General features: G+C 36.7%; 1 protein-coding gene across 2 annotated transcripts in view; it reads right to left on the minus strand.

The window, feature by feature from the left end:
- Positions 1-444: 444 nt before the first annotated feature.
- The window catches only part of GABRG3 (gamma-aminobutyric acid type A receptor gamma3 subunit), a 306,909-nt gene continuing 290,572 nt past the window's right edge, over positions 445-16,781 (minus strand). For both annotated transcript variants that reach the window (XM_027904354.1, XM_027904356.1), the window contains 4 exons: positions 13,354-13,506; positions 6,999-7,195; positions 5,460-5,489; positions 445-2,008 (listed from right to left, as the gene is read on the minus strand). In XM_027904354.1, coding sequence (XP_027760155.1) covers positions 1,730-2,008; positions 5,460-5,489; positions 6,999-7,195; positions 13,354-13,506 — 659 coding nt within the window. In that variant the 3' untranslated portion in view covers positions 445-1,729. The remainder of the gene's footprint in view (positions 2,009-5,459; positions 5,490-6,998; positions 7,196-13,353; positions 13,507-16,781) is intronic.

A 16,781-nucleotide genomic window follows, 5' to 3' on the forward strand; every position in this document is an offset into this window, starting at 1 on the left:
CATTAGACTTTTTTCAATTAAAAACTCGCTGGAAGAACAGAGCAACAGCAATGACTGACAGCGATGTTTCAAAGAACATGACACCATTTCTGTTCCCTTAGAAGTACCACTGCATTAGCTTTTGCTTTTTTGCAGAGTTTTGCTTGTGAGGAAGAAAAGGAACTCCTCTTCAATCACATCCACCATTCATTTTTTTATCAAATACTATGTGGAAGAGGCAAACATTTTTTCAGAATATAAAAAGAAAATATCTCCAGGAGAGAAAATAAATAGAATTATGGTCTTAGGCATGTTTCAACCTCAATCTTTTGTAACTACGTGTCATCCAAAAGTAGTGAAAAGCTATTTCTATTTAATTCTGAATCTGTTTTGTTTGCTTAATAACAATTACATAGACATTCTGTAAAAGATGTCATCTAGATTAACACTGTAAAACTAGTTGTTAAAGAATGGGTAACAAGAATTTAATGGTCAAAAGCTTGAAAAATACAAAATTGCTTTTTACAGTAAAATAGAGTTGAAAATTTAGGAGAAGAATGAAAGCAACTTCCTTCTATGCATGGTAACTATTCCTTATTTAATCCAAGTGTCACAATTGAGTTCCTGTAATGCACTATTCAAGTAAAAAGTGTTTGGTCTTCATCTCAGACCCAGGGAACAACTGCCATGAGTAAAAACTGCAGTGTTTAACTTTATTAAATGAACAAAAAAAAAAAATCGTTTGGCACACACTTTTCAATTTTGTGAAACAACTTTGAGAGAAAAAATAAAAATGCATAGGTGCACTTTTTAGTAAATTGAAATCCAAAGAAAGTCACATGTTCCTGGTGCTAGTATATAGTGATTTTTACTCGTGGGCTATCAACTGTGACCTGCTACAATGACACAAACAAGCAGGAATCTTGTCCTGCTTCAAGTAGAGTACTTTAGGAATCAGTGACAATCCTGTGTTTAACCAGTCATAAAAAAGACAGTTAAAAGCTTGAAAAACTGTAGAAGTTATGCCTACAGCTGCCTCAGAGATAGGCAAGTCTTATTTATATCAAAATAATAGCTTTCTTACCACTCTGCCTTTTCACCTGTAAGTTAAAATCAATATGTGTAGGCTGATTCCACAAATCCCAGACCTTTGCAGAAAGTAATGTTCATGTTTTGATCCCACCAGAGACATTTCTCTGCTATCTTCTACTCTGTATCAAGGAGATCACTAATGAAATATTTCCCAAAGCCTACGGGATAAAGCTCAAGTAAATTTAAATAAAAATTAGTTGTTTTGTTGGCTTTGGCTTACTTACCAGTACCAGTGTACATTGCTCTGAGCCTCAGAGATATGACAGCAATTTGAAGAAAGTATGGGAATGAAAAATAAAAATTACATATTTATTCTCTGCCTGAATTGTGAATAGCTTCTATGCCAAGGGAGAATAGTAGAGATTCTAATATACATTAATTGTTCATAACCATCACTTACACTACAAATTCAGCTGAATTTTGTAAGAATTTTTTCCTTTAAATGAATAGCAGTTTGGAGAGAATTCTTCCACGTTTTTCTTTTTCAGGAAATGACATATTAAAATTCTTCATCAGGCTCTGTGATGGTGATGAAGAAGGTGAAGGTTAATGTCTTTATAATTTGAGATGAAACTGACCATGTCCTTCATTTTGTCTGCACTTTCACCATCCCTCCACAGTGAGAAAACACAGCAGTCTTCACCGCTACAGGCAACATTTAAAGATAGAGGTATCCAACCCAGTAGACCAGGTTAAACAGCAGGAAGGATGTAGGAAAAAAGACCCTGGAGTAAGAGTCCAGTTCTAAGATGTCTATGTGAATTCGTCCTCTCCTCCATGAGCCTGATTTGCACTCTTCATAACAACAGAAAAAGCTCTGACAGTCTTTCCCATCCAGACATTCATAGACACAGGCATCTTCAAATTCTTGCCAATACATGGCATTGTTCAATGTGATGACTGTAGTTGGTGGTCTCATATCAAGTACAGAATAATTCTGAGGAGAGAAAAAAACCCCACAACAGTTTGATAAGCTTTCATGGATGATGAAGATCAAAATTAATAATCACAGGAAAAATTACAGGAACTGAGAATAAGAGGTCAATATTTAAGAGTTCTAGATTTAAGAAGCATCTTTCTTTCCCTCAAAAGATGCCTTTTCAGATGAAATTCTGTAAAGATACTGTGGAGTGGCAAGTTAAATAATTCTAGGTATATTTTCTACTTTTGTCACTTAAGCATATATTTCCCAGTAATAATTTTTTTCACACTGAAGAGTTCACTTACTTGTCAGAATATTATTTGCAAGTTGTTTTAAACATTTTCAGCCACTACATTTAAGAATGGATTCTGAAAAATAAGGAAATATCCCCCTTCTCCATTTAATTATAGAATGACCTTCACTTAGCATAGATGCATTCACTGCCTCAACTTTATCATGATTTATAAAACCAGAAATGATAAGCAACAAGTAGTGAACATTTCAGTACAGGATTTCAAAATGCTATCCCTAGGCATGTCCCCTTAGTGCTTATCACACTAACCATGCTCAGAAATAAGACACTTTGATAATCATGCATCCTCACAAGTACCATTCATGCTTACAAACCTCTCCTTCTTCTATGTACTCCCTATCTACACTTTGTCAGCTTTCTGTCATATAATTTTCTTTTTCCTGAAAGATGCTTTCTCACAATAGTCTCCCCTCTCATTAAGCCACCCATTCCACCCTCACAACTGTCACCTCCTCCACTGACATCACTAGAAAAGGTCCCATCAGCTTCGCTGCCTGTTTGCACCGCCCTGACAAAGCAGACACCAGCCCTGTGAGCATAGTTTTCTCTACCTTGGGTGCCCTTCCTCTCCCTGTGACTGTGCTGAGCTTTGCCTTTGCCTGCAGGAGCAGGCTGGCTATGCACTAACAAGCTAGTCACAACTGCTTGCACTCAGGAGGATGCTCTGGGTCCTTGCCTTCACGCTTACTGTACAAAGTATTCAGCATTTCCTGTCGAAGGTGTTAGTGTGTATCTGAAAACCTTCATGCTGGATGTGAAAAACATCAGTGATATGACTGATGTGCCTCAGTGGAAATTTTTATTTTTCTATTGACTTCATTTTCTTTCTACAAATCTTTTGGTTTGGCACGTTGTAATATTACCCATCTCACTAAAAATGCTCGTCCCTGAGCAAAGAACTTGATGTGGCACCTCTCTGCTTATGTGTTGGCATCATCAACATAGACAACTGCATCTGAACAACTGCCCTATGGAATCCAGTCAATTACTTTTGGACACAATCCATTTCATCATAAGTAAATGGCTAAAATCTCTCAGGTGCATTTTGCTGTGGATTCGAAGCAGATTGCAGTTTAGGAGCAGAGTATAGCAAATCTATTTGTTGTGAATCGCTGTATCTCTCAGATTAGATGACAGAAATTACACCCTTATGGTCCTCTCTATCATTTGTATGATTTCAGAGTCTTACAATGTGTTGCCAGGTGAAAAAGGTCTAAGATTATTGCATAAGCAACCTTTTTTTGACTGTAGCACTTTGAGGAGAAAAAAAAACTATGACTAGAGTATACATGGAATTCTGCTATACCACTGGGTAATATATTATAAATTTATTGCGAGTCTTATGAAAATTTCCTACTCAGGGACTGAAATTTTCCATGCCTGGCTAAAATATTTATGTTAAAAAGAAAAAAAGCTAAGTAAGATTTTGGTAAATTAAGATAAATAAGTACTCTGGGTCTGCAAAGGAAACTTTCTCATCTCTCAATAGCCTGGGAAGTTTTGTTGTTGTTTTTTATATCAACTATCTGCTCATGATAGAAGATAAAATAAATGCCCTGATAATACAGAGAGACTAATCTGGTTGTTTTTATCTCTGTCAGCTAGGAGGTGTCTTGAGGTGACAAGATACCAGGAGAGGGTGGACAGTCCTCACTGTCTTCTGCATATTCAGCTGAGCTGGGTTGGTAGGAGAATAGTGCACGCGGAGTGGGCATGAGTCCAGTCCCACCCTGGTGGTCTGCCATGGACAAGGCAGTTCAGATGGAGCGTTAAACATGCTTAATACCATTATTTCAGACAAGATATAAGTGTGTTCTCCAGAAGGAAAAAAAGGGGGTGGGATTACCTGAACATGGATTTACTAAGATTAGCAAATTTCACCTTTTAGGTGTCACCATTACAAGGCTGTAAAAGACAAAATGATATCTTAATAGCCAGAGACACTGCCTCTTTCAGCAATTTAAGCTATAATTTGAACACAGAAGTTGTTTATGTATAAAAAAGAGGCCCTGCTCAGTATCTGTCTTATGGTGAAGAAAAGAAAAGAGTGAGTAAGAAATTTGAAAATGCTGGAGATACTTTCCAAGAAAATCAGACTAAGTAGTTAAACCCTAGGTTGTTAAACCCTAATGTAATTTTAACCGTGTACCTTTTCCTCATCATTTTTAACTGTAAAAAGTAAAGTGCCACTACCCATTCAAAGTGGCCTTTTAACTTCATCTTTCAGAAAACTCTGTCAAGGGAGTGACATCAGCAGAGATCGTATAAATGCAATGCTTGTACAACAAGCTGTACAACATCCATTTTCAATGAGCAGATTTTCAAAGCTATACAAGATCTTCAAATACATCAGAAAACTCAAGTTAAAAAAAAAAAAGTTGTATAACATTATTTGTAAAAGATAGGCTAGTGTTGCGGAGCTAGCGGTTGTAAATGATAAACTTCGGCATATCCCAACCAAGAAATGCAAAAAAACAGTGGTTTGGTTCTGACTCTGTTCTTATCTGATAACTTAACATTCAACCAGCTAATTAACTGCTCCTTCTGTATGTTTCTGCATGCTTTATATTTGTATGTATTATAACATACATTTCAGTTTCAAATTTCATACAATTTACAGACACTTATTTTGTGCTCTGTTTCAAGTTTATTGCTGCTGTACATATTTCATTTCTAGATATAGTACAGCTAACTGTATTTAACTTGTGTGCCTAAATTATTTGAAACTCCAGCTGCAAGCTTGCTAAAGATTCTGCAGATAAGCATATATGAGCTATTTTCGATGACACATAGTTAAAACTCTATATAAGTTTATGGCATAAGTTGGGCTTATTACTTTTTTATAAAATATAATAAGAAACTGTAGTGTTATATAAAGCGGGCACAAAAAATTCCTGATGTAAAAATAGCACACAATGTTCTACACTTGACTCTTCTCCCTCCCAAATCACTTGGTAAATTCTTATAGAAAGAGGCAGCTATGTTGTTGTGCCACAGCTGAAAACAAACTGACCTTTTACCAAAACAATATTTATAGTGAAGTCACGGTAAAGCAAAACATAGCAATACAGCTTTCTCAGGAATTAGTGCAAGTAAACGTCAACCACACATTCATGACCTCAATGCTCTCGCTGAAAAATGTATTTTACTTACCATCACATGACCAAAACTTACATCAGGTAGCTTAAATAAAGATAACAAAAGAATTATTCAGAAGAAAACATACTTATCGATCGCTTCATACGCATCTAAGTTCAATAGCATTACTTGAATCAATGCATTTGTTCATAAAAGACCTAATGCTTTCTGTTCTGTATATTCAGCATAATAATCTGTACACTTGAAAACTTGAAACCTCAGCAGAATGTGCACCTAGTTTCCATACAGTTAAAATCTTTTCTCAGATCATTACATTTATTTATCTGTCAAACAATAGCTAAGTGAGCATTTGTTCTGGTATTAATTTATATCCCATCAATTCTGTATGCTTTCCCTCATCTTCATTCATGTCTGGAAATGCATCCTACTAACAGATACTCATGAGTTTCTAATACAGTCTTTCTAAAGGATGGTAACTTTAGTCTGATCATTAGCAAGTTCATTTTGATTGTCTCATACTCTTCCTTTGGTAACACTCTTTTGCCTCTTGTGTGCAACACATTTTTACAAAAAGCTATTATAGGTTTAATGGAGTTTTCATTGACTAAGCCTGTGGCTTTCTAGGCTTTTTCTGATCCTGTATTTCTTTCAGCTTTTCCTTCATTAGTTCTTCATTCAATCATTTTCTATAGCACTTCATTCAATCCCTTTTTATCTCATGACCTATTATTCCCTAAATTTAGATTTCTCTCCCTTCCTCTTTCACACTTTTCCTATTTGGCTTTGATTCCGATTTCAAATGTCCTGATTTCCTCCATTATACACAATTGCATCCAACATCTTCAATTACTGATCTTGAAGAGATAAGACGTGTTCGCTGATCTCGAGTGCAGAATCCCCTTCCCTTTGTTTACACTGTGTTTTTTTTCTCTATTAAACTGCTCCCTCACATTCTCATACTTCATAGTTATGAAGTATACCGGGCGATTCTTCTTTCATGATTGTTTTAATTTATTGCAAACAAACAGCTTTTGTGTGTTTCTGGGTATTACACTTGGAAGTGTTTTTTTTGCCAAAAATTCAGCCATGTATAGTGACCTCTTTTTTTTTTTGGCAACATGTGCCTTTGTGCGCAGGGCTAAAATCAAGTGTTAGTTCCCAGTAGAGACATGGAAATTCTGTTTGTGAAGTTCATAAATATCTCTAGACCTGCTAAGCCGTGAAATAGCAATGGATTCAATATATACTGGTGTGTATATTGTACACTTGATTTGTATAACAAGCTTTGCAATCTGTTCCAGTGGGAGCCCTTTACGCTTACCAGCACAGTTAATAAGGACAAAAGACACATAGGTAGGGTTGCTGCTTTGTAGTCAGCGGGCCGCTTCAGTTAGGAACAGACGTATCTGAGCAGGCACGTAACAGCTTCTACTGTTACTGCAGGTAACTCTTTCATCAGCTTTCAGGGCAGATCACACCAGAAACAGGGAAAATCTCGGAGGAGTGGAGTGTCATGGCATTATAGGCTACCAATGAATGATTATCTGCTCTCTGAGCTGCATATGAAAAGAAATTTAAATGCTCCCATCTTACCGACTTTTTCTTCTTAGTACAGCTTGGTTTCCTGCAACTTGAGTAGTAGTTGAGCGTGGCATACTCCATCAGAGCAGCAAAGACAAATAGAAAGCATACAGTCACAAACAAATCCATAGCGGTGACATAGGAGACACGGGGTAACGACTTTCTTGCAATGGTACTCAAAGTTGTCATGGTCAATACTGTAGTGATGCCTGCAGAGAGAAACTCGATTTAATTGTATGCAACATCATTTATCCATATCACAGAACAATCTTTGGAAATAAACAAACTAAAAAAATCCAGAATGTACCCAAGTAATCAATTAATTTCCTTTAGTAGTATTAAAAATAAAATAACATCAGTAGAGCCAATGTTATTTTGTAAACAAAGATTTGCTTATTTTATTTTCATCTTTGCAAAAGTGACATTCAAATGCCTCTCAGTATGCTCTTCATCTTGTCCTTTTCCTGATCCCAGTGAGACTGTACATGGGAGTGAGGGAGAAGGAGAGAATGAACTTTTTGAAGAAAAGTATAAAACAGAAAAGACACCAAACCCAGAAAAGTAAAAAAATAAGAAAACTAGAAAGCAATGAAGGAAATATGTTCTATTCCACAATAGTACTGCTCTCATTAAAAATCATGTACTAAAAAAAAGGAAAAGAGGTAGAGGGAGAAAAGAACAGAAATTTTGCTGCAAAGGTCTGACCATGAATTCTGAAAGTATGTTTTCACACCACTGCTTCTTTGGGAGACCTCCACTGCTATTTTCCTTCTGATTAAGGGAACTCAATATCACTTGCTCAGTCTAAGACTCATGCAAATTTCAGATGTAACATTAATGGAAATAGCCTTTTTAATTCATACAAAGCATCACGTCTTAGAATTAGTAATTTAGTAACAACAAACATAATGGGAATTAATTAGTGTGAAATATCTAAAACAATAAAACCAGTCCTAGAATTAAATCTATGTCATGTCAGTTATTTAAGTTCCAGTAATTCATATATTTTTCTCTTAATTCCTGAGGAACAGAAGCATTTTCATTCCCAGCTTGGACTGATACTTCTAATCATTTGTTGTGAACTGTAAGTCTTACAATAGAAAAAAAATTAAAACTTCTCAATGGCTTGGGAAAAAATATAAAGCTCTCACTCAAATACATCTCAAGAGAGAACCTGCTTTGCAAACAACATAACCATAAGGTAATCTTTCTTTTTTATTGTTAAAGTGATACTTCACAATGGTGCACAGTGTTGGAAATGTCACGGGCTGAATAAGATTATGCCTTATTGTAAAATTACTTCTCACAAAGAGCACTCTGGAGAGAAAGAAGTACCTGTGGATTACTTTTGACTACTTTCTCTTTATGAAGGATTGACCCTCTCTGATTTGTAACATTTGATAGAAGCTACAGTGATTCACAAGAATAACTCTCTTCATTTAAATCAACAGAAATTCCCTGGAAAAGCCAGAAGGCAGATTACTACCCAGGTCTCAACTTTCTTCTACAATGAATAATAAGTAATTGAATTCCTTAAATATCCCTCATCTAGAAACAAACTAACAAAAAAATTCTGAAAAAAACCCACAAGTCAGTAATCAAGATTAAAGCAAAGCTGACAGAAAGTGAGAAGTATGGACTGTGTGTGTACCTTGAACCTCTAAAAGCTATTGGGAAAATATTTCCATTTACTGACACCTGTGCCACCTCCCAAAATCAGCAGATGTGGCTGCCATGATCCAGCAACCTCTCCAGACCTCACAACATTAGTTCTGTAGCTAGCTGATGCTTTGAAAAAGCTCCAGAGATAAAGACCATGCTTAGGCATTCATCATGGTAGACAGCTGCAAAGATGTCCAACTGTAAAAGGTGTTGACTCACTGGCCTTGATTCAGCCCTTACTAACTATAGGCTGTTAGTCTTTCTGGACGGCCTTGGGAGTCACCAACTTCTAAAGACCTGCATCCAGACCATGGAACACTCTAAAATATAAAATGAACTTCTTTAAGACTTTCTAACCCACATTTAGATTTCTAATGCAGATTTGTCCTTTTCTGAGCCACAGGTACATACATCTGTCTTCAGGTATTTTACTACCTTTAAAAAATTGCTCAAAACTCATCGAGTTCTTCCAGTACAGTATACAGTGTCCTGTTTACCTGGGCTCAAATGAAAGTTTTTATTTCTCACTCATCCAGTGCTAGGACAGTTTTTATTAAAAGGCTAAAAAGAAAAAAAAAGAAGAAGAAAGCTTGCAGTGCTCAAAAGCATTTTTGAAAGGTCTGCAATATTTCTGAATGTTGTATCGATAGTGGAATATTTTTCTTCATTTTTTTACTAAAATGGAGGTATAACTTTGCATTATCTGTGCAGGTATCTGTAATTATGACCAGTTTCCAAAGTGACCATGGACAGGAATGCAGAGAAGTGAAAAAATAATTACCATTAGCCTTTGCGCTTAAGTATTTAAGTCCTCAACTTAGCCTGCATCCTATATCCATGCCTTAAGCCTGAATGAAACACCAGCTCAAATCATGCTTGAGACTGGATTCCAACTTACACCATTAACAAACATTGAGTTTTTGAAATAATGAAAATTCTATCTAGTGCATCAGTTTTATATCTAGCACACTGGCACAGATTTTAAAATATTAAAATTAGTTTATGGGGTTACATACAGAGAAGAAAGGGAAAGAAGGGGCACCAGATGATACAGTTTCATATTCCTGTACATTTACAAGTCAGAATATAGATATTTATGTGTGGTGGTTTTAATCTAGGCCTTCCCTGGTTACCAGTTTGTAACCAAGGAAGGGGCAGTGTTCCCAGTATTCCATACAATTTTTACGTAAATCGTGGTGTAAATAAGAGGGGAGGCCTTAGTTTCTTCTTCTCTTCCAGCGAGGTTTGGGAACAGTGGGTCCCTGCACTGGTCTCGCTTATCTAAGGCTGAGGCCTGCAGCATCCACTGACCTGCCACGTGGAAGCTTGCAGAGTGCTGGCAGTGTCTGCCAATCCTGCTTTCTAAGGGATGTGGTGAGATTTGTTTTACTAGTTATTTTACTAGTTCTCGGATTTGATTGTGCATATCTATTCAGTGTCCCTTTTTGTTTCCTTTTGTCCCTTTTTCCCCTTTCCCTATCCCTTCGGGGGGTGTTTGGATTCCCGTTTGCTGTGTACATAGCATCTTAACTGTAATATACATAAAATATATTTTTTTATATAACGAGCTTGATTTTCAGGTTCTTCAATTTGCATAGTTTTTTTCCTTTGCCCTGGGGGAAGTAGAAAGAGGGGAAGAGAGTGGCTGCTACTGGGGGGGGTTGGGCATTTGGCAGGGAGCCAAGTCCGAACCATCACAGTATGTATGAATAAAATGCAACACCATTATTTCCAAATATAATATCTAGATTCCATGCTCTTAGCTCACTTTATCTCTCATGCTAAGAAAATTCAGTTTGTTGAGTGATTTCAAATGCAATAAGCCTTGCCAGATGAAATTGGTAGGTCTCTCACTTTGTGAAGTCACGTATGGCAAAGTGAGCTTTGCATTTGGTATTGAAATTCACAGTGCTCATAAACTGTCTATTTCAACAGAATTTTAATATCATCCAAGGACAGCTTTGAAGTAACCTAACTTCAGAATTGTCAGACAGAAAGTGTAAGCGTGAGCTTACAAGTTTTTGTATAAATACAATTTTGTTCTCTGAGTACATTATATTCTCTGAGTAAATTCCACACTAAAGATGCTATTTGATAAAACAAAAACTACCATCCGGGAGGTCAAATGATGCAGGTATACTTACTGCATCAAAGCCTTTTTAAACTGCAGTTTGAATTTGCTCTGTAGTAACTTCCTGGTCCTATTACACATTACATCCAATTTGAAAAGTAGGGGGAAACTGGGATGAAAGCTTCAGTTTAACTTAATTCCCTTCCTCTTCAAGGAAAATAACCTATTCTTTTCCAGTTCATAACTTTCTTTCAGACACTTGCTGGCTGTTCTTCACTGTGAACATCGTGAGAAGATAATTTTGATTAATAGAGACAAGTAGATAGTGAAGAGAGTCTTTTTTTCCCCCATCTTTGAATGAACAGCAGAATAACCTGGGATCACAAAACACAGTTCTCATCCAAAACTCAAATTTTACTTTCATTTTCCCACTGAATCTTCAGGTGGCCTGGAGTTAGTCTGATTGCACTCTGGACCTCAGTCCCTCAAAGTGCATATGAAAAGTGGACTATGATGCCAAGAGCACTTTGATGCCTCTGGACAGTATTGCTGAAAGGGTACTTATAGTCCCATACGCAAAATAATTTTTTTTTCCCTAGCAGAGAAGTAGTTTATTACTTAACTTTATTCAGAAAGTAAAACCTGTCCTTCATATAACCATGAGTATTTGCCAATACCTTAGGAAGTTATTCATTAATTTCAGAGAGTGAAATATTTCCCTAGTGCTACCCTTTACATTAATGCAGCTATACTTGGATAAGGTTTGGTGCACGGAGTCAACAATTAATTTCAACTAATTAGTAGGAAAATTTTAGCAGTTTGCCTTTGGCTGAATTACTCACAATTTCACCATGTGCCACTATCCAAATGTGAATATGTGTTGTTTCTCAGACAGATTTATAACTTGCATTATACAAGTAGGCCTACAGTAAAATAGGCACATCTGCTTACTGCATCTCAGGAATCAACAGCCTATTGCTAATTTGGAAACAATAGGACTCCGTGCAGAAAAAGTGACCCATGTATATATTATTTATTCGTTACTTCACTTCATTTATAGAAAAGTTATATTTTAGGCTAGAAATTTAGTTCTCCATTGGAGATTTAGTACTGTCATGATATCCATTGAGTATAGCCTTGGAAGAACTCATTTTTATGTTCTTACTTCAAATTCATGACTACATCTGAATACATGTTTTGTCTGAACTTCTTGCTGGCTGAGGGGGTGAACCAGGGAGAGTCACACTGTAGTGATTCGTGATCTAACCTACTTCTGTGTCTAATAAGTTGGAAAACTGAGCTGTGTGGTGTGGGGAATCACACTCAGGAACAGGATATGAATGCTGCTTATGGCAAATCAGTAACGCAAACTGTTAGATGTCTTTTCGTCTCTTTTGCCTTATGCATTAAGAAGAATAACCCAAATGGATGCTCTGCAACTCTACCCACGCATGGGGCTTCAGACTCCCTGTTTAAAAAGATGGAGCATGGTCAGTCTTTCCTTACCTCCCCTGAGTCACCCAATTTAAGAAGAAAGGAGTTCAGCAAAGAAGTACACTGAAGACCTATTGCTCAATTTTCTGGCTATCAAAAGCAAGTCTATGCAGCCAGAAACAGGCAGTTGTACAGCTGCACTGTGGTCTTTTTGCTGTCCTGGATGTCACAGAGTAACTGTCAGTCTTAGGATCTGTCATGTTGCTGGAGCCACGGTGTAACAGCACTTTGGCACTCATATGGAAGAAGTGAGGACTGAATACTCCCTTCTTGTAAAATAACTCCAGAAAAATGGACTCACCTGGTAACAAACTCCAGCAGAAGGATGCAATCGATAGCTGGGAATGGTAACCTCTATCCTTGAAAACAGACATGCAAACCTTGACATAGCCTCTGCTTTTTTCCTAGACTGATAGATTTCTGAATCAGTTTGCATAGGCAGACCTGGCAACCACAACCTGAATACAACGATGTTGTTTTTCCTTTGGTTCTGATGTATACCTATAATTAGCACTTATATAGCCTTGTATCCTTAATGCTGGCAAAACCTTAAGGATTTCCTCAGATATAAGAATAAATTTCCAAGTGTCTAAGTCAACATTTCTAAAGCACATTACCAAAGTGCAAAGGATGGTCCTGACATAAATGGGTTTCTGGAAAACCTAAACCACCATAAATCTCCACAATCTATGAAAAATATCAATATACCCAGTGTGGAGTCTAATTTCAAGCATGCAAGATAAAACACTTTGCATGAGCTAATGCTATTATATCCCACAGTTTTCTGTATATATATAAGGCACAATTCCCTGTGGGGGAGAATTTCAGAAGGGAAGGAACCAGCAGCGCAATTAATTAATTCTTAAAAAATGTCACTAAGATATCAGTGAGAACAAGGAGACAGATATTAATTCAAGAGATTTATACAAAATAAGTGGCAGTGTCATCCAAGGGGTGACACTTGTATACTTTTAATTCTTTAATTTCTTTCTTTTCAGTGGTAAGTAGGTCTGGGTCTGCAAGAAGTAGTAGCAATAATCCAAAATGTACAGTGGTCTCTTTGAAAGGAAGTTTACATTTTCAAATGGTAGTATAGGAACATCACAATGACAGAAGAAAAGGGAAATGTTAACAACTTACCTAATGCTGTTCTTGCTGGTGTGGCATCTTTTTTGATCCAAAAGGATACCCAGGAAAGAACAACTGTTAATATACAGGGAATGTATGTTTGAATAGTAAAGTATCCCATTCTTCTACTTAAGTCGAAGTATATAGTCATGACTACATAATCACCTGCAATAGTAACACAGAAGATAAATTGACGTTATGGTGGGATATAGACACTTGTTCAATGACCTGCTAATATTTTAAGCTTCAGAAAAACACTGCATATGAAATATTTTTCAGTGTTTCAACAGCATCTGTGCAGTAATGTTCACGTGAAATTTAAGTAAACTATGTCATTCTAATTTCCTTAAGTTGTAGGTCTCTGTAGAAATTACCTATCTGGACAGGCAGCGCCTGTTGGTAATCCCTTTGGATGAGCGAAGTTTTGAAAGGTATCTTGAATTTCCAGACTAGATATTTCTGGATGGCTTCATGACCACAAACGTGAAGGTATTATCATTCACCAGATTCTGTAACCAATGCACAAAAAACCCTCCCTTCTGCAGGCTGTGTCTTCCATGCCCTAATTTCAGGTTTAAGTGATTTCTGTTATCTTCTTTTGAGATATGAATCACAAAGTAGTGGTCTTTATGGCAAGTCTAGCATGCACATGAATATGCTTTAGTAAGAAGTCATTTAGAGACACTGGAAACTCAGTGGTGGTGATACAGTTATGGCCTTTTTTGATATTTGTAAATCTTCAGAAGGTCAGTCTGGATATAAAGTTTATTATTCTGCTGGATAGTAAAAAACTATAAAATCAGTAAGAAGGTTAGTTTATCTCACATTATATGATTTTTTTTTTCAGTATCTCTTCTGCTAACCCTTGTGACTCCACAGGGAATAATAATCTGTGTGTCTCTCTCTCCTCACAAGAGGCTACTGACCTTATCACCTCTGTCCTTACTAACAACTCCCTCAGCTCCATAGATGTTAACTATCCTTCTCTCTCAATCATAGTAATTAACAGTAACAAAACTAAACTGTGACCATTTTCTGTGCTTTGTTTTAAGTATGTTGCTTCCATTTCAGATGTGAAGACGAGTTCATATGACAGAGAATTTTTACGGGGTTTTGTCTGACTACATCACACTTGGCCTAATAAAGTATATGGCTTCTTGTTATAAACCTTATCTTTCTAGAGTATGATATTACAGAAGGCATCATTTGCAATAGCAGACTACATCCTGTTACAGCCAACCATGGGAATGAAGAAATTGGTAGCACACACCAATTAATCCCCCAAGGAATGTATATAAACTCACCCAAGTAGAGGGATAATGGGTTTATTAGTTAAAGCAAATTAAAGCTTAATCTTCTAGTAACAGAGAACATAGAAACAAATGTATTTAATACACTGGAAAATTTGACTATAGCTAAATATTACATAGAAAAGAAATTCACTCAGTAAGAATAACTTCCAAAATATCTCCAAAGGCACTGTAAAATCAATGAATTTTCATAAACTGCAAAGTTAAAGGTAAATAAAAATCTGATTGTGGGACCTGGAGAAAGAAACTTAAAACAATGTGTCAAAAGGAGAAGTTCCTATGCGTTAAGTACATCAGTCTGAGACAGATATATTTGAAAGAATTTGATAAACTTGTGTTTCCATAATGCTTTTTTTAGATAAATGTGTTCATTTTGAAAAGTATTGTGCTAGTGAAAAAATGTGTGACCCCAAGAAGTTGGACAGTCATTTCAGAAGTCTTGTTTATTTGGCATTATGAGACAGGGCTTTAATAATAGAGCTCATTGCTGTTACAAGTAGGCTCACTATGTGAGCCTTGTGGGTTGTTCTAAGGCTAAGGATTATTTTCATTCCACTAATCCCCTACACTTTTCTCCATGCAGGGAATGGCACCAGGAAATTGCTGTGAGTTAGTAACCATAGGTTCTGATGGCTTATTGTTAGACTGCTTTGCTGTACTGAAGAAACACCACAGCAACAGAGATCATTTCATAGAAACAGATGTAAGGACTCAGGTACAGTGTAAACCAGTGCTTCTACTGACACGAACCAACTGAAAAATTTCAAGAAAATGTCAGTGTTTCAAACATAGTCTGCTAAGGTAGAAGGATGAGCAAAAAATGAAATCAAAAACTCCAGGAAACTCGCTGCATTTCCCTTCCTTAGTTGATGTATAAAAGCTGCTTGAAAATGGTATAAAACCAAGCAATCTGCAGACTTCTCATTGTGTACAATGATAAATGAAACACACAACTCCAGTACCCATACAGGTCACTGCTCTACTCAATAGTGTGATCCTGACACCCGGCACAGCAATTGAGAGTAGGAGTAGATACTGGACCATAAGATACTGGGAAAATAAGGCAGAGTTGCTGCTTCCAAGGTCTTCAACTAAAACAAACCTGATAAACAGAGAGTGGGAGAAAATTATGGCACCTTTCATGACTTCGAGAATCCATCACCTCATTTAGTTACAAAATAATTTCGTGTCTTTCAGGCAGAATTCATTTCCTGTGATTTAGATATCTGGGAGGTAAATACTACAGATGTCCTGCACACTGTAGCCTCTTTTCTATACTCAGTGGAAAGAAATTGGTAATTTCAGTATATGCTTTTTCTTGTCTGTTTTAGAGGTAAATTTTAGAAATGTACATTTAGAAGTGTACTCAAATGTACTCAAAATATTTCCACTTCTCTCCTGTGATTAAAAAAGAGAGAGAGAGTGGCTCAGATGTGGACAAAAACATTTTAGACCCTTGCAGATCATCCAAGGAGTTTATAACAACCCTTGATTCCATGGTGAGAGCTAAATTGTGCAACTTCTGTGAGGGTGCTAAGACTATTTTACCCAAATATAATAACCTTCTTAACATTTGGAAGGGTATTTTAGTTATTCTCCTCCTTTGTTTCACAGTCAAAGTTGATGTCTTTATCCTTTAGGATACGCAGAACTCCTTCTCTGCTTGTTCCTCTGTTTTTCTCCATCTTCCTCCCTTCCTCCCTTCCTTCCTTCCTTCCTTCCTTCCTTCCTCCCTCCCTCCCTCCCTCCTTTTTTTTTTTTTTTACAAAAAGCTGCAAATTCCCAAGTATCCAACAAAGACCCATAGATGTATAACACCCAATGAAGATGAAATCCTACATTCATTTACCCACTAACCTATTGTCTGAGATCTGCAGAAATTCTCATGATGAAGAAGGCAGACCCAGTCATACTGGCAGCAGCTGTGCATATTTAATTATGTACTGTACCCTCTGTGCTGCCCTCTAATTTACAAGAACACACTGATATAGATAATATACCAAGCAATTTGGTTCTGTGGTAATAGTGATGCAAAGTGGATGTAAGAGGAGAATTTGCTGGTACTCCCATAGTACTGAAACCATGCTTAGAGAGGATGTAGCTCTGAAACAATGAATGCTGCTGACAATG

The sequence above is a fragment of the Empidonax traillii genome, unplaced genomic scaffold, assembly GCF_003031625.1.
Source record: "Empidonax traillii isolate 1590-97213 ecotype Southwest subspecies unplaced genomic scaffold, ASM303162v1 scaffold1045:size364108, whole genome shotgun sequence".
Taxonomy (NCBI): Eukaryota; Metazoa; Chordata; class Aves; order Passeriformes; family Tyrannidae; genus Empidonax; species Empidonax traillii.